The 22,256-nt window shown below is 35.3% G+C and overlaps 1 protein-coding gene across 3 annotated transcripts; it reads left to right on the top strand.

Moving 5' to 3' along the window:
• The first annotated feature begins 3,727 nt into the window (after positions 1-3,727).
• LOC119634637 lies at positions 3,728-22,020 on the top strand. Of its 3 annotated transcripts, none has more exons than XM_038028901.1 (6): positions 3,728-3,849; positions 17,262-18,313; positions 18,400-18,513; positions 18,578-18,739; positions 18,811-19,261; positions 21,625-22,020. In XM_038028901.1, the coding sequence occupies exons 2-6, from the start codon at positions 17,410-17,412 to the stop codon at positions 21,836-21,838; spliced, it is 1,845 nt and encodes a 614-aa protein (XP_037884829.1). In that variant the 5' UTR covers positions 3,728-3,849; positions 17,262-17,409; the 3' UTR covers positions 21,839-22,020. The 3 variants fall into 3 exon arrangements, with proteins under 3 accessions (XP_037884829.1, XP_037884830.1, XP_037884828.1); XM_038028902.1 differs by lacking the exon at positions 3,728-3,849 and adding an exon at positions 4,050-4,431 and having other exon boundaries at positions 18,590-18,739; XM_038028900.1 differs by lacking the exon at positions 3,728-3,849 and adding an exon at positions 4,050-4,431.
• The last annotated feature ends 236 nt before the right edge of the window (positions 22,021-22,256 follow it).

The following is a 22,256-nucleotide window of genomic DNA, read 5'->3' as shown; positions in this document are numbered from 1 at the left end:
TCGCGCGTCAACTCGATAGCAGTCGAGATTTCAATCTTTGCACGTAGCTGACGATTAGAGATGCGAGTGCAGAGGATGCGAAAATGCAATTCGATAGAGCTTTAGTTAAACGTAGCAAAGATTGTCATGTTAATCCGGTTCGCATTATGTATGTTGGTTAAATGTTTTCATTTATGATATATGCAGTTGTGAACATCGATTAATGCAATGAATAATGTAAGACAACGTATTTCCATGTATTCTGTGAAATTGTTTGCGATACATTGTAGTAAGTTTTTCGTTACATCAATTTCGATGCTTACGATGTTTTCTTTGCAAACGTGCAGAATATCGCTGAAAGTTAACTATATTTTAAGGAAAATTAAAAAAAAAAGTCCTTTTCAATCAATCGATTAGTTATGTATGTAAAACGGCAGCTGGGTAAACAATCTCAAAAGCATTCATAATATGGGAAAGTGGGGGGGAAGGAAAGCAATGTTTTTCTTAAATGATGAACGAAAGGAAAAACATTTCCCATCAATGTCTTCTTCTCTTTTACTCTACACTCCAACTGGGTAGTTAAGCAAAAATGCCATCAAACGGAAATATCTGTCGAAGGTTAACCGGGCAAGGTTTCGCGTACAAAATATTAGCAATGATTTCCCCAAATGCAGTTGCAATAAACAGTAAAAACACATTATTGCGTACGTTAATTAAAGTTTATAGAGGAGAAGGCAAAAAAGGGCACAGCTAACTTCGCGGTAACCACTCAAGCATGTGTGACGTATGAGTCCGTATGAGAGTACAAAAGCATGTTACACCTGTTACCACTGAACAGAACTATCGAAAGAGAATAGATTGTAGTGAGTAGGGAGTTTGGGACAACGTTATTTATCTTTATTATCCGCACTACGTTTACTACCTTTATTACGGGCGCGATAAGTTCAGTTAAAGCGAATACGCAACTGAATGAGGTTTTGGATGGATGTTTACTAATTTTTTAATATCATGGCGTCTAGAGGTTTCATTCTTTGATGAGAGGTTTCGGATTTTGAAGTGTTCAACATCTACTCGATATGCAGACTTAAAGAGTTTTAAACTCAGTTAAAACACACTATGTGAGATGTCTCTTGATTCGTTTTGCCGCAACCGAGAAATGCGCACATTTTCGTTCTTTATCATCTAATAGAAAAAACTTGAAGTGATTTATGGTAAGTTTGCATTAGAGTCCCTGCGTAAAGCTAACGCATGAAAATATGATGACGCGAACACTTTTTGTAGCTTACAAACTTTGTTGATGCAACGACGGCAATAAAAATTATATTCTGCAGTTCTAGGCGAGTTTTCTATACCCACTACTTTGTACTTTGAAATAAACACGAGATCAATACAGTTTGAAAACTCTTAAATATTGGGCGGGCAAGGACGATTTTTTTCGTTTTTGGGTAAGTACTGGACACAAAATGTGCGTGCAACTTTTCTTCGTTGTATCTGATGTTGCTTGTGAGTAGTAATGAACAAGAGAAGTTGATATTGCTTTGTGGCCGTTCCCTTTAACCAACTCCGCCTACTTTCTATACCGACTTGCCACGTTTCTATCATATCTTGCATTTTGTGGCTGAAAGAATGTTTGCAGATAGACGAACAGGCGCCTAGACACGCCTAGGTCGATTCAAGATTTGGTTTAGTAGATTATAAGGTGTCTGAGAAGTTCACTTCTGGATGTGTTGCAAACTTTTTTACAAAATTAATACGTTGTTATTCTTCGACAATAGGCGAATGACAGTACATATGTTACGTATGCGTAGTGCATTCAAACGCCAAGTTGTTAACCTATCAACGTCTATTATCCGTTTCGTTAAATCCACTTGATTTATTACAGACACAAAAACACTCAACAGTTTGTTGCACAAGGCCAATGAACATTCTCCTATTGTGCGGTGTTAGTGCAGCTACATCCAGATACCGTGACGATGACAGTTCTTGACAAATTTACATCATTACTTTCCAAGAAATTTGTCTCGTTTGTGAAGGAAATTTTCTTGAAATTCTTTTAAAGTTCGTGTACTTTTGTAGTTTTTCACCTTAGTGCTTCTTAAAACCGTCTGCTTATGAATAATATTGATAATGGGTTAATGTTCGAAAGGAGGTATAACGCGAACAATGCCAATAAGTGAATCAGACAGTCTCAAAACTATTGAGTTGTATTCCTTGAGGAAGAATAAATGCTGAGCATGTATACTGTCATTCTTGAGCTCTCAACATACAACTGCCAGACAAAATTCTTCTGAGTCAGACGATTGATTTTCATCCTTCAATGCATCAGTCAGGAATAGTTTAATGCGATTTTGAACTGGCGACATAGTTCGCCTGTAATATACTACTCCTGGAAAATACTGACTGTCGGTTGACTCTTTTTGGCAGCGGGCGACCTTTATTTGCAAGCAAATAGCGCCCTTTGCCCTAGAGCTTGTGAAACAATAGCTCCATTGAATGAAAAGCTTAAACGAAAGATTTTTGCCTGAGAGCTTTGGCTGGCAAAATTTCAAAGCATTCATAGTGCAGCTTGGCCTTGATAGTGTACACGTCTACCTTCAACGATTTTAAGCTATTTTTAAAAGAAGCCTTTCGAGACTGCTTGTTCCATTTTTCCAACTAAGAGCCCATAACAGGTTTAACAGAAATGAAACAAAATCTTTTAATAAAATTATGTAACGTCATGGTGGTAACATGTATGCAATAACGGATGAATTGTGTTGTGTTTCACTTTTCAATATTTTTAATTTGTATTAAGTTACTACTAAACTACAACTAAAGATAGTCACATTAGCGATAGTAGTACAAGGGTTTCTTTTTAAAAACAAGTTCCGCTTTGACCCCTTTAGTCGCGCACCGATTGCATTGTTACACACCTTGCTCCTTAGTCCGAGTTACACAGAACACGTTGACAGAACTTTCATTTTTTTGTTCTGTTTTTCTTATGCTTCTTCGAATCACGTTTCGCAATGACGTCTTAAGCATTTTAATGAATTTTTCTATTTATATGCGTTAAAAAAAAATATAATAATATATTTAAGGAGTAATTTCGTTACTTTAAAATGTCATTTACATATAAATGGAAAGAAAGAGAGCACACCAAGCGCTATTTTAGATACTGACACACACACACACACACTTGGCACACAAACTCTCGATGAACTACGAATGAATTATAATTGCATTGCATCGACGCGCGCCATGGAAACATGAATAGTTATTAATTTTTTGGCGTACATCAATGTCACGGTAAAATGTTTAAATGGTTAAAAGTGCATCAAGCTTGAATAGTACTACAGTCGTGACACACGCTATCTAAAGGGGAAATGAGAAATCATATGACTACGAATCCAGAATAACACTTGTTGTCATTACACGCACACACACGCATACATACATACATACATACATACACGTACAAGTGATTTAATGTTATTAGCGTTCTCTTAAATATTTAGTTATCTCTTAAATGCATAAACGGTTTAACGTGTAAGCTAGCCAGTCTCACTACTACGTCATAAAAGCAACAGCTGGTTTGCGCAAACGGTTAAAGGCTGCCGGCTAAGTTTGGTTTTTGGTTGAAGCATAGCTTTCTCTAAAGTCTGGCTTCGGAAATAGTTAAGAAATGTTTTTGCCATCAGACGGTTGCTGAAAGCGGAAAAACACCAATGAAGTAAAAATATCGTTTATAAGAGAAGAACAAAAAAAAAATAAATAAATAAATAAATAAAAACAAAAATCTGGCACGCGCTACTGTCTGTCAAATTACAATTAAATCTAAACAAACTGACATTTTAATCGGTCAAGCATTACTTGCTTTGAATAGCAATAACGGTAATCATACAAGTATTTTTTTTTTTGCCTATTTGAAGAAGTATAGATGAAAAGAAAAAATATTCTCCTTTTTTTTTTAAATAATTTTTAAAATTAAATTTTTTCATTTCATTAATCTTTAAATAAATATATATATATATATATATATATATATATCAAGTTATTTAAATAAGAAGAAAAGAAATCGTGCTATGTGCTATTTAAATGAAGACACACAAACAACATGAGAAGTGATCTGCCAAAAATTAATATTCGTAGATAAAGAAAATTTTTGCGAAAACGTGAAAAAGCTGTTTTCCGTTGTGGTCGATTTATTTAGTTAAAGTGAAAGGAACGCAATGCGTTCATTTACAGTGTCATGATCATGATGACTATGATGATTGTATTATCAATGTTGACGATGGATGCCCTTGTTGCGCATTTGGCATAATTTACTACGACAACGAATACCTAGAGGGAGATCCTGGTTGGGAGGTTTTTACTAAGTGCGAAACGTTGTTAAATTGATTGAGTAGCCTTGCACGCACCTACTCACACATACGCTTATTAACATACAAACTGTCACACTTTTCCAGTGGCGCGGTGAGTGAGTGAGTGTTAATTTCTTGTCCCGCGTATACCTTCTAGCCTGAGTTGTTGTTGTCTGTTAAAAAGTTAACATTTATATTGCATGACTTTTGTTGCTCTTTTTTCTTTTTTTTCTTTTTTTTTTTTTCTTTCCTTTTCCTTTTGCATTAGTGTCTGAAGCAAGTACAATAAACTTAATACACATGTATATTTACATGTATATGTACATGTACATGTGTGCACATTACACACGCGAACGCGAACAGAAAAGTTAAATCATCTCTTAGCCGCTACGTGCCTTGATATGCGCGTTTACGGTTTAAACTTTTCAATTTCGTTTGGTTTTTGGACAAGTTTTGAAGGGCATTGTTCGCATTTCGTTTCAAAATTGAAAGTAGAAGCGTGAGTTTTGTTATGGCTTTTTTTTTTCTTGTAACTTTTGTTACGAGTGTACGTAAGAAAGGTGAAATTTGTGTTTGCGTTCAACTTTTTAATTGCTCATGATCCCTTTTTTGTTGTTTTCCTTTCTTTTTCTTTTGCTGTTATAATGCTTCGGAATGAATGCAAACGAAATAAATACTAAATTATTCGCATGATTTCTCAACATTATTTTAGAAATTTTAACTATAAAACGCATTACTTGGCTAACGATCATCGTTTATGTCTAGTTAGCTCCTTTAGAAGATAAGCGAATAATAAGTCATCATAATCACATTGGTGTCCCGACACTAATTGTTTTGGTTTTTTCAAAATTTCTTCCATTTGCGAGTGTTGCTGATTGGCTTATGAACGATGCGAGAACATCAACAGCCCTATCAACCTTATGTCACATGAATTTATCCTAACGAAAAAGTGGTAAAAACAAGTCTCCAGTTCAACTAACTTGCTTTGAAGAGAGAGCTTTCTAAAGGAAGATGCAGAGAATTGCTATAACTAAGAAGACACGATTTTTGTATCTATAATATTTCTTCTTCACTTCTTTTTCAAATTTAACTGCTTCCTCTGACAAAGTTAACTGATAGTTAAATAATGAAGAAGTGCAGGCAACGCATTCGTAAGTCTGGCTTAGCTTGCTGTCAACATAACCAACACTTCAACATAAATATAAAATAAATAAGTGTTTGATGGTAGATACTTTGTTTTGTTCCTCCAGGTCTATCTCTCAAGCCTGTGTGTCATAAATCGATATATTAGGCTGGCCATGTTGTACTCAATTTCCACAACAACAACTTAACTAACATAGGTTGAAACATACTCGCCGTCTCTTCAATATGAAAGTCATTGCGATATTTGGTCTTCTTTTGTTCAGCGATAGCTGCACAGTTACATCTTTAATCTGTAACGAACGCGTGTGAACTTCAAGAAATCAATTCGTGTCAATGAACACGATTTTGAGCAAAGAATTTTTGACTCTTGGTTTGCTCTCATCGATCACCAAACGTCGAAATATTTTAAGCTGCAAATTATTCTGGCGCTGAAAACCCCCGCATTGGTTTATTACATTTCTAATGAAACAAAAGCTCATATGACGAAGCATTTGATTACGTATAACCTATAACACATATAGCATATAAAGTGAAAACCTGTCAATATTCGGACGACGACGTTAATGCGCATCACGATAGATTTCTTTTTGTTAAAACAACCGCGACAAGCTTACTGAAAAACCATGAATGATTTGATGAACTTGTCCCCGCACTGCCAGCTCTTATTCATTCCTAATAGCTCTCACCTTTTAAAGCATACGAGCGCACTTTTTTCTACTCTCTTAGAGGAAAGAAAATCCAAGAAACTTGCAACTACAGTTACAATCTTGAGATTTCCTAAGAGATGGAAGAAATGCAAAGGAGGCAGTCATTGGTTTTAAGAAACTTCCGTATAAACGGATAACAATTTCTTTGCATGGCTTGAATAATTTAATTGAAATTTGGCAAGTTTAGCGTGAAGGCACCTGTCACATTTTATTTTACGACAACATACTGCAAATATTGCATTTCTTTGAGCAGAATTTTTGTTCGTCGTTTACGCATGCATCGCTCCATGCATCATGTGCAGAAAACAATAAAGCTGTCAAACCTTTCAAATCTCTTTTATTTGTTTTTCACATATTTTCTCCATACGTCAAATGTAATATAATACAATATTGGCATCAGATAGCAGTAATAGTTAATAAATGGAATCGCATGCCACTGAGATCAAGCAGTGGTGTATCTTGTCTTTAGTAGCAAGCAGCTCTATCAGCAGCAGCACTTTTCATTAGGCAGGTTTAAGTTACTCTCTCCCTCTTTTCATTGTGGTTCAGTTGTTTTTGAATTACTATATATATATATATATATATATATATTTCCTGCTATTAGTGCCCTAATCAATGCTTTTTCGTGCGTTACGCGAGGGAAGTTTTAAAAGCCATTACATGACCAAGGAAGTTATTGTATGCAAAAGTGCCGTGAGGAAGGAAACAATCTGTGCGAATGCCATGTTCAGAGGTTCAATGCGAATACCTAATTGTCCTAATTGGTCGGATAAAATGCTAGCATTTAATAAAGTGTTTTGCACTTTTCTTACATATTCGCTTAAAATGGCGAATAATGTGCATTTGCTCGGACACTTTTTCATCTATTACTTTATTTATTGTATGTACGAATGTAAACGCTGACCGATGGCAATCACATGATCTATGGCATGTTAATGAGTTAAGCGAGCTTCGCATGTTAAGTTTTTCAAAGCAAAATAGTATAAGACACGATGTTTATCAAGCTAAGCCAAAAATAAATTTCCTCTTCATTTTGTCTTGAGTTGTTATCTTTTCTTTGTTTTTCTTCTTTTTTTTGTTTTTTTTTTTTTGAAAAAAAAGTGTCACAGTTTTATGAGATGTTTTTTTGCTTGTTTGTCGTTCAATTTCAGTAGCTCTAGAAATGAAAGCCAAATTTGTGAATATTTTTTTATGGCGGCCATCCAATCAGTGTCGGACTCTCGCTGATGATGACGATGATACCTTAAGTCTTTCCATTTGATATGCATTTTGTTTTGCTTTATCTCTCTTTACGCGAATAAAAAAAGACAATTATATTTAAATTTTAATTTTCATATGAAATTTCTCCAGCATTTGAGCAAGTATGTAATTTGAACAAAACCGTAAGTGAGGAAAGGAAGTAAATGTCTAAAGCGTTACGATTTTATTGCATAATTATCAATTAAAACCCACAGGTTTATTAGGATCTGAAGGGTAATAAAAAACAAAATTAAAATTTCCAAATACACAATACAATGCTAGTCTTTACACATGAGTTTGTATAAGATCTTGGATCTTCACAACGATGCCCAAGGCTACTAGAACCTGTTCTCTTAGCTTCATAATCACATTTCTACTTTGGAGGAATAACATCTTCCACGCCTGTGTGTGTGTGTGTGTGTGTATGTGTGTGCATGTTTGTAGAAAGAAACCTCGACAGACTTCGCGTATATTTAGCAAAGTAACAATGGAAACATCCAATATGGAGGAAATAGGGAAACACTAGCCTTTGCTGAACTGCATAACGTCTTCATTAAATATACTATATGAACTGAAAAGCTCCCGTAGCTATACAAATAGTCTGTGCCCCCTGGTAGGAATAAACGTCCGAATTTACTAAAGAACTCAAGGCGAAAAAAACAGCAAGAATTTGTTCAATGAAAACAAAAACAAGTCATGCAGCAAAACTGAAAAGCGAAAATTCCTCAACGAGGAACGAAAATTAATTTAAGCTTTAGAAATGGCAAGGAAAGAATGCGCTTTTCCTTATAGCTTGATCAAGATTTTGTATTGCTTGTCGAAGCTCTATTATTGCTTATCGTCTGTGGAGCGTACTTTCCTCAAGCTTCTTCTGTATAGCACAGATATCCCTTCGAACTTAATTCATCGTTTTTTTAGATATTGTTTGCCCATTTGTTTGTACACTTTTTAAAAATTTCCCATGAGTTTTATCCAAGTGAAAGGGTTTCTTCCGTACTGACTTAGATAGACCATAGATCATTTTTCTTGTTCTAACCACTTTTTTGCTTTCCTGCCTCAATAATCTTCTTTTTGCACGAGTTCGACCCGTCCAACTGTTGCCAGCAACAGTGCTATTTAAAGATAGCGTCTATATTTTTTGTAACAGTTTTCTGATCATATCCGGAAAAAGCCGGTAGGTAGCCTTACACTTTCCTTATAATAAAGCCAGAGAGTGTGTTTAGCAAAAATTTTGAAATCTTTTTCATTATATTGTAAAAATACGTTACTTAGAGATTTGGATCGAGTATACGTTATCTACATGCCCATGGCTATATCTACATATAAAAATGGAACAAAGTGGAGAGTGTTACTGATCATTTTTCGCATACAATCTGGTAAAGCTTTACATTGTTTGATACGATTTTGAGAAGAGTAGTTTAATTTTACTTTAGTTTGTGTGGTTTTTATGTTTCTTTTTTTTTTTTATAAATGCTATCGTTATGCATACAAATGGTTTTCACGCGCTTCAATATAAACTTAATTCTTGAAATAATACCAATAAGTACGATAAGGAAAGTGGGAAAAACTGAAGAAAGCAAATAGAAAAAAATTAAAAGTCACTTTTTACATATCCAAATACATAATAATAACAATGCCTTCGGATACGTATGCATCTATGCACATACATATTTCAAACATTCATTTATGTATTTATGACTTTTATAAGTCCATATATCGATTGCAATTACCATTGAGGCACTTACTGCATGGTGGAGAGGTTGAAGTGGATTTTTGTAACAAATCTTTCAGTAAATAGATAGAAAGTTCCTGACATTGCCACTGTTTGTGTATAAGAAATAAAAAACCAACAAAACTAAAAATAATATAGAAATAAAAGCAACGACAACATCGATATAATAAAGCAGGAAAGAAAATATGCATATAAAAGCAAATACTTATAACTTATGTGTTTGTGTTTGTGTTTGATCACGCAGCTCTCTCTGTAGTAACAAGATTTCAAGTTTGCAAAGAATTTCCTTAAAAAGCCACATAAAGCGCTGGCTTTGAAATTATCTTGCACTTGAAGCTCTTTCCTAATGAAAATACAAAATTTTAAAAGAAACGTGTTATTGAAAAATATTTCCCTAGAAAACAATTGTTTTAACGGATATAGAAAGAAACAAGTAAGAAAGTCTTGTTCGCTCGCCTGCCTCTTCGATATGCAATTAAACTAAATTTAAAGAAAAAGAGCGAAATACGTAAGCCTTCGTTCTTTTATGTGCTTAAAAGGTCTTTCGACCGTTAGATGGACGCCTTCTCGATGGGATCTCGATAAGCGTCGATGTGGCGCCGATTTAAGCACCGATGTTTTAAAAGTCCGATTGCAAACAATTGTGCAGAGTTTTGCTCACCGTGAGTAGTAGTAGGATGCTTTTGGGGAAATTAAATCTCATTGTCCGTTGCTGGCGTGGCTCGGAACTAAGACAAGAGTACGTACGTACGCTAAAACGTTGCACTCTGTCTCAATTTTTTTTTCGGACGGACGGATGGACATAGGCGAATGTCAATAGATTGATTTGGAATCTTTGCGGGATTGCTGGGCGTTACAAATAGGAAGACAAAGTAGTGAAGCAATGGAAAAGCAACAAGAAGATGTATGCATTTCTTAAGAATTGTCCTCAAAGAACTTTGTCCGAGTACTCTTCAACTACGTATGTGCATCTTGAACCGAAAGGAAAGTTTCGCAATTTCGTTTGCAACCGCGAAATCATGTATTATCGTAGAAATTCTACAAAAGAGCATTAACGGTCGTCTGTACGTGTGTTTGTCCGTCGGTTAGACCCTGTAAAGAAGGCCACCATGGAAGAAATATCATGAACATGACTAACCAGAGCTATAACACTAAACGACCAGCGGAAGTCAGTTGAATTATTGCAGAAGTGACGATCAACGTTTGTCATCTTACGATTCATGAATTCACGGGTCTCTAGAAGGTGCGTGCAATTGAGAGGAACATGTCACTTGGATTGGTGACAAATGAATTTCAGTTTTTCAGTATTTTCCAGTCAAGCGCGTTTGCTTTTCCATAACTTGCAAAGTCTTGTGAACGCTCCTAATATTTTCTCTGCGGTCGATTTATGTTTTTCTGCACTTTGTTATATTTTTATAGCATGGTATGGCATGGCATGGAATGGCAAACGGGGAAAATAAAAAAGCTGACGTTTACGATCTTTATCGATTGCGTTTATTGAACGTGACTTTTTGTTGCTCTCTGTTGTTAGTTGACTCAGTCAATGGATTATCGTGCAGCTTTTTCTTATTTGTGTTACATATTGCGGTATACGGATTTTGCTTCTTTTTCGCTAATATGTATAAGTAACAAAATGTGTTTTGTTTTTCTTTTGCTCTCTTTTTGCCGATTTCACTTTCATTTTTTGTGCATGTGTGCGAATTGTAGTTTCATGAAATTAGAAAACAAAAATTCGAATTGTTTTTTTTTTTTTTTTTCTCCAAAATAATTCGCTCTTAGAGACTATTTAATAAATAACAATAAGTATGTGCCTTACGTTTAATAATAATTAATGATAATTATAGCATCAGCATCATCATCATCATCATCATCATCATCGTATCTTTGTTGTGTTATGAAAGAAGAATAAGGTGCCGTTCGTTTTAAACGAACGCAATAAAAAGAAGAATTTGTATTGATCTTAAGACAAATCTTGAGCATTTTATGATTACTTTTCGAAAGTTAAATTTAGTTTATTTAAAGTTACTTTTGTTCGTTTGTTGTCAACAATCAAATTTTTGCTGCCGTAATTTTCTCTATTTTTCGCCATAATTCATTTCTACTACCACTTCATAACGAAAGTGCGTTTTCTATTTCATTTCCGACCGTATGCGACTTGAGATTCTCGTCATCAATATGAATTCATGCTATCTTTAGCTACACCTTCGTGTGTCCGTCATCTTGTTGGATTTTTCGAAAATGGGATAGAAAGAAAGAAACGCAGAATAAGCTCTAACTAAAACCAATATTTTCACTTTCGTTTCTTTGCAGCTTCGCGCTTGCGCTTAGTTTGCTTTAGTCTCTGCGAGTTATAGAAGTATGTGTTTTGCATTTTCAACGCTTCGTCGAAGTTCAACAAACATTGCTTTAAAGCAATTGCTTTAAACGCGACATGTGTTATGTTATTTTATTAATTAATTTTTCTTCATCTACCAAAGGTTTTTATTAAAATGAGAGAAATGCCTTAAATGAATTATTATTGTTATGATTATTATATCATTATTTCAAATAGCTTCGTATAAAAGTTACGTGAGCGGGATATTAAGTCGCGAAGTACAGTGGGGTCGATGTAATTGCGTTAGTGGGAACAGTAGCAAAAGAAATCATTTTACAATATTTCTCTCTCTATCTCTCTCTCTGTCTATCTCTCTGTCTATCTCTTTCTCAGATCGGTGCAAAAACGTCGTAAATACCGTATAACTATATATTATATACGTCCTTTTATTTAATAATGTATGCATTCTTGGAACGGTCTAGCGGGTAGGAATTAAAAATTTTCATAATAGAGGCTTCATAACTGATATCATATAGTGCGCTGTGCTTTCTCCGTATGAAAGCACTGCTTTTAAGCTCCATGTTGCAAAGCAAGTTACCTTACCGTGGTGGAAACATATAGCTTTAGGCCCAAAAAAAAAAAAAAACAAAAAAACGCTGAACAAAGACTCGCTCGCGACGGGCAATGTCTGATAATACCTAACCAATTCAATTCAATCCAATTTCTCTGTGAAAACCGCCGAAACTTATTCGCGCTTTGAATATTGTTAAGTGTAGGTGGACTCCTTTCTTATAACTTCGTGACCTCTATTGGATTCTCTTCTTAGAAAGCTATTGAGAGCGTAATCATGATATCAAAAAGATATATGACATATGGAGGATTCAATTGATTTCCCCTAATAATAAAGATCTGATGTCAGACCTATAGTCAATAGGAAAATTGTAGATTGTCTCCAATGTCCGACAAGTGATTGCGCAGTCTATTTAATAATCACGATCGAAGGATCGGGTTATTTAGTCTTTCTGTCTTTCACACACAAATTTGAAACTCCACAGTTTACGATGTCCGTTGAGATATTTCGCGATATTTCTGTTATCTTTGTGTTCTTTTTAGGTAGGGTCGTGCTCGGGTGTGTGAGAAGTGTTAGCAAATTTGCAAAGTATTTATATTTTCCATTAGCATCCATCCACGCACTTATGGCACAAAGGCGATGTGGAATTTTCCTTTCGTCTCGTTTAACCTGTCACTGACTATACACTGACTATTTGTTATTCAAAAGTTGATTAATTTTTTCTAAATTATGTATAAGCAAGATTGCTGTCGAGGACTCCACATGCTTTGAAGAATTAAAATGTTATTGCCCCTAATAACAGGTACAGCCTAGCTAAGTCGGTACGAATGAATGATTTATTAATTATAACAATCTTACCTTAACAATTCAATTCTGTATCTGGTGCTTACATCATCCACACGCAGTGTCGGAAATTGTTGTTAGCTTTCACTTCAAACGAAACGAGGATATTCTGTAAAAAAAAAAAAGTCGAAAATAAATCAAATTTTTAAAAATATACACACACATGAATGCTATTTAATTATTTTTATTGATGTTTATCCAAATATATCAAAAGCATATAAACGCGAAAATATGTTCATGTCAATATCGAATGTGCGTTACGTATGTGCGTTAGCACTTATGTCGAACATTTCCAATACAGCGATGGCAGCCATCCGCAAATTTTTCTCCTTTTGTGAAAATCAAGGAAAATATTGAAATTGATGTAAATGATATAAATACTTTGCTTGCACACAACATTTAAATGGATTTCGAATACAGTGTTGCGAACGTAATAAACGATTATATGTCCCATTAAATTTGCCATAATAAGCAAATAGGTTAATGCTTAAACAAAAATGTTTTTATGTTTTTTAAAATCTAAAACCGATATGAAAATAATTCATTTAAATCTGTCATAAAAACTTATGAATTTTTTAAATGACAAAGCATTGTATCCGAAAGGCAACCTACTATATATAGTATGTTACGCAATTACTTCTCCTAAGCTGGCACTTATCGACAACAACAGATTTACATAAAAACTATGAGAAACCAGTGAGTTCAACGCAATCTCTTCGTTTTCATGTTCACTTCAGATAAAGCTTAGTCACGATATGTTCCCAAATCGATATTACGCAGATTCTCGTCAGACAGTTGGAACTTGGTATCAAATATACTGAAATCGTGCAAAAATCTGGGGTTCAGTTGGAATTGGATCTCAAAAGCTAAGAGAGGACATTCATATGTCAATTTCATATTAAAAGGCTGATCGATTTAGAGGAGCATTTAAAGTTGCATCGAAAAAATTAATTTATAAAATCTAATCCGAGAAGATGACTATATCAGCCGATTACTGAGATGGTGAATATATCCGATTTGTCCATAGGCGGACATGCTTTACGCGGATTATACTTCTATCCGTTGTAAGGCCTCGATCTTCACGACATATCTTTCTCTTACTATATTATGATTTTTGTCCTAACACTATTTTTGTTTAGCTAACTAGAAGGCTATATAGCTAAACCGACTAAATTAGTATATTTGGCTAAGGCTTGGGTAATTAGGAACCATTGGTGCATCACTGACAACGCAGAATTATCCGTTGTTTTTCCTTAACGACATGTTGCTGATATGTTTTGTATTGCTGCAACAACATGTGTTGTTGCCTTTCATGTTATTGCTAACCAAAGAAATGCATTGATTTTTTTACGTTTTCCCTGTGCTTTGATTATACAAACAACGTTATCGTGTTTTGCATGTTTACTGTTTCAATTCCGCCGACCATAAACATCCAATCAAAGGAGAGAAAAACAGTACATTCGAACCAGGAGGACTATTAAATGCTCACTTCATCCTCTTTACATATTTTCAGATGGAGAATAACAAAAATTATCTCCTATGAACATATTAGGGTGAGAGAGTCACGTACACTCTTGTATAGATATTTTAACATAGTAAGTTTGTATGTCAGTTCGTGCAGATATAGATCCACCTTAAATCCTTCTTAAATCTTTTAAGGGGGCGCGTCCAAAACATACTTTTATAAAACACTTTTTCATATCTTTTTTTTTTCGATATGGAGGACCAGTTGGAAAAATAGCCCGATATTTTAATAATGTATGTTAGAACTTGTGATCTTATATGCAAAAATAAATCCACATTTATCAGAGAGAAAGATGGACAGACATCTTTAAATCAATTACAAACGAATTCTGAATCTGTCGGTGCATCTCAAGGCTCTCTTTTAGCGTTCAATAGAGTGAACGTCCCCTTAACAAAAATGTCGTGGAGTATAATAAAATCGTTGATCGAAATCAATCCAGAATCTCGGAGCGATGCTATTTCCAGCTAGTATTACTGACAAAAAAAAAAACGCACCTCTCGCTGCGCACTATTCACGAAAACCACTGTGCAAGCTGCGATGCCAGCAAAAAATTTCAATCAGATTGTCATACTGTTTTATTTCCAATCAAATGTAAAAAAATTGAACATAAAAAATAAATTACATTTACGTATATTTATATATGTTCGCGTGAAAAAGTCTTACAAAATTTTAGTATAGGATTTCTTTTCTTTCTTTCTTTTTTTTTTAAATATAAACAAATTATGCCGCGAATATGTAAAAGTTTTGAGAAACGCACTAAGGGGGGAATTTGTTCGCGCTGTCGCAAGCCATTCTCACCAATCGATCTGTTAGCGAAAAGGGCTTTAGATGAAAATTTGCCATCCGTGTCAACGCGTAGGCGAAACGAACGTAAACGTCGTCGATCAATACGAGTCAAAAAGTCTGACTTGCTCGACGCCCTTAGTAGTGGCTCTTCCGATGGTGGAGATTCTAATTATGTTAAGAAAAACTGCTCGGCTATTAGGAAGAATCAGCCCAGCACGGTTATAATACATAACAATCCTCGCTTTGGAGCCCCGGAGATACGAACCAGCTCGGAAATGCCGATTCAAGGAGGGAGCAATGGAACGCCCGAAAGTAAGACAGTCCAACAAAAATGCGAAAGTCAACTGACACAGGATTGTAAGTGCCCGCAACAAAATTTTAATAGGAATTCACATCCGGCAGTCGATGTTGATATGCAAAACCAAACAATTAATTGCAATACAAACGAGGAAACAGCAGCCGGGCAAAACGATCAATTCATTGGTTATTTCAGCGATGAAAATCCTACGACGATAATAAACACAGATGCTTCCGTACAAACCGCCCGTTTGTCGCGATCGTTTCACTTTTTGGATGAAGTTGATGCAAATTTGATCGCTTTCATAAAGTCTTTACATAGGATCGTGCATGCGTTTAAGTAAATTGAAAAATGTGTTTTTGTATCACTTTTCGACGAATGATTGTAAAATTTTAATATGTGTAAATAAATGAGCGGATGCAAGTGCTGGAGTTTGTCCTTTCTCTTCGATAAATAGTCCTATTCGCTCAAAAGTTTCTATTTACACGACCTGGGTTGACACCAAAAATACTCCATAGGTGAAATGTGGAAAATTCAAATATTTTCTGACGACATAATGAATTGTGGGATTAAAATAAGTTTCGAAATCACTTTTGCAGCATTGACGAATTGGTTTGGAAGGAAGTGTTTTCTGTAGTTTTTGAAGGAAGCGTCCTGCATTTTTTTTTTTAAATGAACCATAATCGTCGCTGATTTCCTCTAATAAATTGACGATGCTATTAATAATGCTCTAAGCTACCCTCCCCGATGATCATACGAGAATTTTCGAACACTACTTTCTTGTTGTTTTCGGTGTTAACTACTGTTAATAACCGAGTTGTACATCTTCAAGCAATTCATGACGAGTTTGGTACATTTGAATATGTCCCACGAAATGTCTAATGGAAAGCAAAAAAAAAAAAAAACATGCTAGCAAAACACCTAGAATCGGAAGGTGGAATGCCTCAAGTTTAGTATTTCCTCCACATACTATCAATATTCATATAAGTGTGTTGACAAATATATATTCATACTCGAGAAGCAATGTTCAAGTTGTCTGCAATACTCTGTTTGGCTGACACAGTTAACCGGTTAAGTGTAACGCTATATGTGTATGTACCTGTACGCATGCACGTATTCCCACCGGTGGATTCGTCTGTCCTTCTACTATCACTTAATGCAATTCTCATTGCCAAAACTGGGTGCTGCAAATATGGTTTTTTGATAGACGAGCGCAAATCAAGTGTAAGTAAAAAAAGGCATGATTCGTTCGCAGGCGCAATCTGGGTGCAAAAGATTTTTAAATTGGCATACAATGAAGTTTCAAAGTAATGAATGCTGTTAACAGATTGTAACCTGCGATGGATCTCGACATCAAATTCAAAGTAAATGTTTATAAGCGATTATCACAAACGGCTAAGAAGGGTCTTCACAGAAAAATTTATCAAAAACTTGACCTTGTTTACGGGCTGGCTTGAGGTGACGAGTGTTCAAGGTCCGCTTTAAGATAATTGCAAGTTCCCCGTTTACGGGTAACTAAGATACGAGTTATTGTAAATAAAAAGACCTCGAGATTAAGTTTGATTAAATTCAAGTGAAGATAGACGAACATGGAACTTTGGTAAGAGTTATAACAATTGAAAAATTGATTATTTGGCATTCAGAACTACGCTTATTTCATTATTATTATAATGGCGCACATTGTTGAAAGAAAGTGATATACGATCCTAGAAAAGCACACACACACACACACACACACACACATGTACATACACATACTTTAAATTTTCTTGCTTTATTTTCAGATGACTTGATTGACACTAATATGTACCATCAAGTACAATAAATTACTGCAACATTGTAACATCTCATTGGAACAAACAGAAAGACGAAGAAACCCCCAATGACTGAATTCCAAAGACTCTTTAAATTTTACAAAAAACCATATAAGAAATGCATTCATACGAAGAAATGCAGTTAAAGAAAGAGAAAATGTCAACGCGAACAGTGACACCGACTATACCGATAACAACAATACCGAAAGCGACAACATCAAATGTCAACTTGTTCGCAAACAAACATAACAACGTACAAGAAGCGAATTTATTCTATTACAGACAAGAGCGAGCATATCTCACAAATGATAATAATAAGAGTTTTCGTCACAGGTTTGTGTGGCAAAGTGCTCTGGTGTTTATGCTATTGTTGCCTTTGCCGACGATAGCTGCGAACAGTTTTAAAGCTTACGCTGCGCATAACGATAATTTTCACATAAAGTCAATCGCAATGCAGGACAGATTTAAGCAGCGAAATGCAGACAATGATGACGCCAACCTCCGTCCTCCTACCCAAGCGCGTGCCGCGCGCGATAGATACGTAACGAAGAACGTTTTCGACCAGACACAACGGATTCCGATATTTAAGCCTATCAGCACCGACATACGGCCATTAATGTTTTTAACGCCAAAATCTTTGAATTATAACAAAATAGTCGCGAACCCACACCAATCTGTTATCGGTGCAGCTGCAATTGCCAACACTAAGGCTTACCTAAATTGCACTGGTGATAAGAGCTCACAAGTTGAAAAGCTTTCTAATAAAGTTAATGGAGAAAACAATGGGGAACAACAACTAAGTTTAGAGAAATTATTAATAGATTATATTACAAAGTTTTTTGAAGAAGGAACATATGAACCTTTGCCGGGTCTGTTGGTTGAACTGAAAAAGAATACCACTAGCAGCGTTAACACAACGGATCACGCGAGAATTCCGAGAGAAGCCAAAGTCACCAGCGGCAAAATTATGCTTAAAGCGATGCCGCGGACAATGCAAACGGGGCGTTTATTGTTTTTAACAGGTTCGTTTTTACCCGACCGCGAGAGATCCGCGTGCTTTTCTCGCTTATTAAATAACTTAAAATATTTTCTATATTTTTGTTTATAGGTTTGAAAAAAATTTTATGGCCAATCTTTATGGGTTTACAAATATTCAAGTCGTTGCTAATAGCTATGTTTATACCGGCCATTATTGGATCATTTGGAAAACTAATAGGAAAGGGTAAGCGAAAGAATCACATAAGTTGATTTTCATGCGCTAAGCTTTGTCTTTTATACGTAATCAGGTATAACATCAGGTTCAGCGCCCTTGTTTATAAGACCTATGGAGCCGCCACAAGAGTTGGACTTTCGCGATAACACTTTGAATTTCGAAGACGATAATAAGTTTATAGTTACAATGGACGATACTAAAGATAACCCTGCCGCCTTTGCCTATAATCAAGCAGGTTTGCTTCGCTATTGAAATTTTCGCCTCATATATAAATGAAATTTTGTTTTTCTCTTTTCAAAACTACAGAGGCTTCGCAAGTTAATAACCAATATGCGTACAATTCCAATAGTCCTGGAACACGCTTAACTTTAAACGAACGCCAGCATCAGCTTATGCAAGATTCGTATCTTAATGCTTTACAAAGCCTGGGATCGGCATCATTTAAGAATTCCGGTTCGCTGTCAGGTTCTTTGTCGGGCGGGTCCTCTAGCCTGTTGGCACCAATGCGTAGTAAGCCAGCCGCTCCAGCAAATATCAATCGTTTTCATTCCTTCAAAAAAGTTCCCGATTCAAGTTTATTGCTCTCCAATTATGATCCCTTCTATAGTCCGTTGTTATCGCGTTTGGATTCAGTGTTTGCACAATTGAAACTAAATTCGAGTAACGAAGTTTGCCGCGAAAAGGTGATCTGTCTAATGTATGCTAGTCCAGCTAAGTACGCTCCTTACAGCAATTTAGTGTCGGCTCAGTTAAGTCGGTAAGTGCTAAACTAAATAGTGGGAAACATTCCAATTTTGCAAACGGGACTAAAAGTAGGCAACATTATTTTCAATACGCATATTCTTATATAGCTTTCGATATTTTATTAAGAAATTTACATAAGAAAAGAAAAAAAAAAAACGAGTATACGCCAAAGAGACCAACATACACTCATTGTATGTAAGCGCAGACGATTAAACGGAAATGCAACTATGCAAGCATTGGATTGGTTTGCTTAGGTTAAGTTAAAAAGAAGCACATAAGTACATACGCCCGCAACTCCTCAAGATCAACCAAAACCGGAAAAAAAATTCGTGGCGGTTTTCACCAATATTCATACATATTGTTTTAAGGTTTAAGTTAATGTTACTACGTCATCTTCCAACGACTTCTTTTTTTGTTTATCTTCTTGTCATCTAGCTTGTATTTCAGTACGACTTGGCAGAGGATTATGTAAGTCCAAAGATGTTGATGCAAAGTTTTACATAGATCCATTGTACTCGGCCCTAGTTTACGATTGCCAGGAGATATCGCTTAGAAATTTACTAGATATGTTAACAAAAACTGCCCAAAAAATCGGTGAAAAACAATTCTCAGCAGAACCGACCTTTTAAGAAAGTATTCGTGTAACGATTGGGTAGCATATAGCGAGATTTTATTGAGAGACGTTATAACAAACCGGTCATGCATATGATTAGCACAACCTTCCTTTCGTCTTCTCGTTAAGGATTTTGTCCGTCGTATGAATTTTTTTGAGAAATATTTAACTTCGCTGCTTATTGGCGCAAAGATGATAATTGGAAATAGGCGCCAACGCTACCTACGTATGTAGAATAATTTCGTTATATCAATAAAAACATCACTCAAATGAAGCAAAAAATCATGGGCCCTTACTGTGAAAGCTCAGTTGATTTTATTGCTATAACGTCTATCAAATAAATCAGTTCACTAGAGTTCTTTTTGTCGTCATAAGTTTTTTGTTCTCAAATTTAATTAAGCCTTTGGGAAAATAATCTTAATACATGTTATTTTTCCTTATTTTAAATAACTTTTCATTTTTTAGTACATTTACAAGAAACCTATCAGATTTAAGTAAAAGATTTTAGATTTTATTTTTGCATATCTAAGCAATCGTTGTTTACAGCTTTTGTAGCTTTTACTACATATTGCCTAAAGATTATAGAGGATTTCGATAAAAAAAATGAACGTTAGTTTGCAAGTGTTTTTTTATTCGCACAGGGACTGTCGACTATAAGCTACTTGCTGATAAGTAAAGGCAAGCTGTGAATATTATAAATTACTTAAGGGCCTTTTGGCATTACTTTTTATAGCTTGTTCTCTATCTTTGAAACAGTTTACTCATGTAACGAAGAGAAGTTTTGTTCATGATAGTGGAAAAAGATGAACAAATTTTTTTTTTTTTTTTTGTTTTTTTCTTGAAGAAAGAAAGAAAGAATAATGTGTTGAGAACAAAAGTATATTGCATTGTATGAGTGAAAATTAAGACGATAGGATAAAGTGAGTGCTTGATACACTCCAACCAATACAGATTTGAAGAAGAAGAAGAAGAACATTTTTATTTTATCTGTATGCGAGAAGAGTTTTAAATTTGAACGAAAAAAACTAATTCATTGTTTACTGTAAACTTAAAGTCGGACACTGCGTGAAAGCAAGCAAAACAGCTGAAAACACTGGAGAGGGACAAGGCCAACCATCAAACAGCTTAAACTACAGCCTAATAACATGTGTTATTGATTTGTGTAACAAAACATCTTATTCCATGTGAGGAATAAAATGCGAACTAACGTTGATAAAATTTATTTTCTTGTCAAACAACTTCTTATCCCTCAGCGGGTCGCGTCATTCGCTTCCATTTAATTTGAACTCCCATTCAAGCTACCTAAAAAGGTTTCTTTGGTTAGGTATGATGGCAAAGCTTGAGAACGAAGCTTAAAATATTGCATGTCTCGTTTAACGAGTTCCTTTTATATGACTTGCATGAAGGTCAGAAATGACGAAAACCTAAGTCTAATCGTTGTCCACAAGTAATACGTATCGGTATTTTTGTTTTGAAAACTTTGTTTAGGGAAAATGTGTTTAAATGTTTTAAAACTCAAGCGGATCGTGTTCACGCGTCTACAACATACTCGTTGTTAGCAATGAACTCAAATGAGACGACTGCAATAGATGCATACGTTATGCGTACGTATAGGTTTAGTAAGGATTTCAACCGAATTGAAATTGCTCCTCATCTCTTGTATCTTCTTGCATTGTTGTTATAATTTTTCTTTTTTTTTTCTATTTTATTTTTCTGTTCGATTTTTTACCATCGGCTTATATAAAATTTTAATATATTTTTAGGGAATTGAATGAGTTGCGTAAACCAACTTCAGATAATCCTGATATCCTCAGGTTCTTCAAGTACATGCGTGCTGCCAAGGACGGTCAGGACGGTACCGACTGCGAGGAGATATTCGATAGATGTACAGAATTCAAGGACTTTGAAAATCCAGCCATGGTGAATACCTATCATGATATCGACAAGTTGGTGCAAGCACGTAAACTCATAGCATAAGCGTACCGCATATGCTTTCGCTGTTCACAACGCCCTATGTAAACGTAAAATTATAACAAGGTTGTAAATAGGAAAATGAACATGATTTGTCTTGTGGCTATCTCCAAGCTATTGCTCCCTTGCGGATAGGCAGGCTTAAGGCAAACAAGCACGCACTTCATCCAGATAGCATTTATAATGAATGCAACCAACACGAGGAAAACTACCCCAAAACTACCCACAGTCTCATCGATATTCAAAATAAAATGCTGGTGGCCACTTTTCCACTTTGGATACTCGCGAAGCCGCATTCTTTTGCTTAGTAAAATAATTAATTTTTTTTTCTTTTTATTGTAATTGCTACGGTTTTGCTGTTAAGTCTTTTGTTTTCAACTTTTGACATGAGTCTAACAGCGAGGGCCTACGAAAAGCACGACTC

Source organism: Glossina fuscipes, unplaced genomic scaffold (genome assembly GCF_014805625.2).
Source record: "Glossina fuscipes isolate IAEA_lab_2018 unplaced genomic scaffold, Yale_Gfus_2 3, whole genome shotgun sequence".
NCBI lineage: Eukaryota > Metazoa > Arthropoda > Insecta > Diptera > Glossinidae > Glossina > Glossina fuscipes.
The sequence above is the reverse complement of the archived record's forward strand: the minus strand, read 5'-3'. Positions and strand labels throughout refer to the sequence as shown.

Excerpts from the sequence above, each read along its gene's own strand:
- LOC119634637 (XM_038028901.1), top strand. The coding sequence starts at position 17,410 with ATGCATTCATACGAAGAAATGCAGTTAAAGAAAGAGAAAATGTCAACG. Across the intron at positions 18,314-18,399 it reads GCGTTTATTGTTTTTAACAG|GTTTGAAAAAAATTTTATGG; the intron begins GTTCGTTTTTAC and ends TTTTGTTTATAG. Across the intron at positions 18,740-18,810 it reads CTTTGCCTATAATCAAGCAG|AGGCTTCGCAAGTTAATAAC; the intron begins GTTTGCTTCGCT and ends TCAAAACTACAG.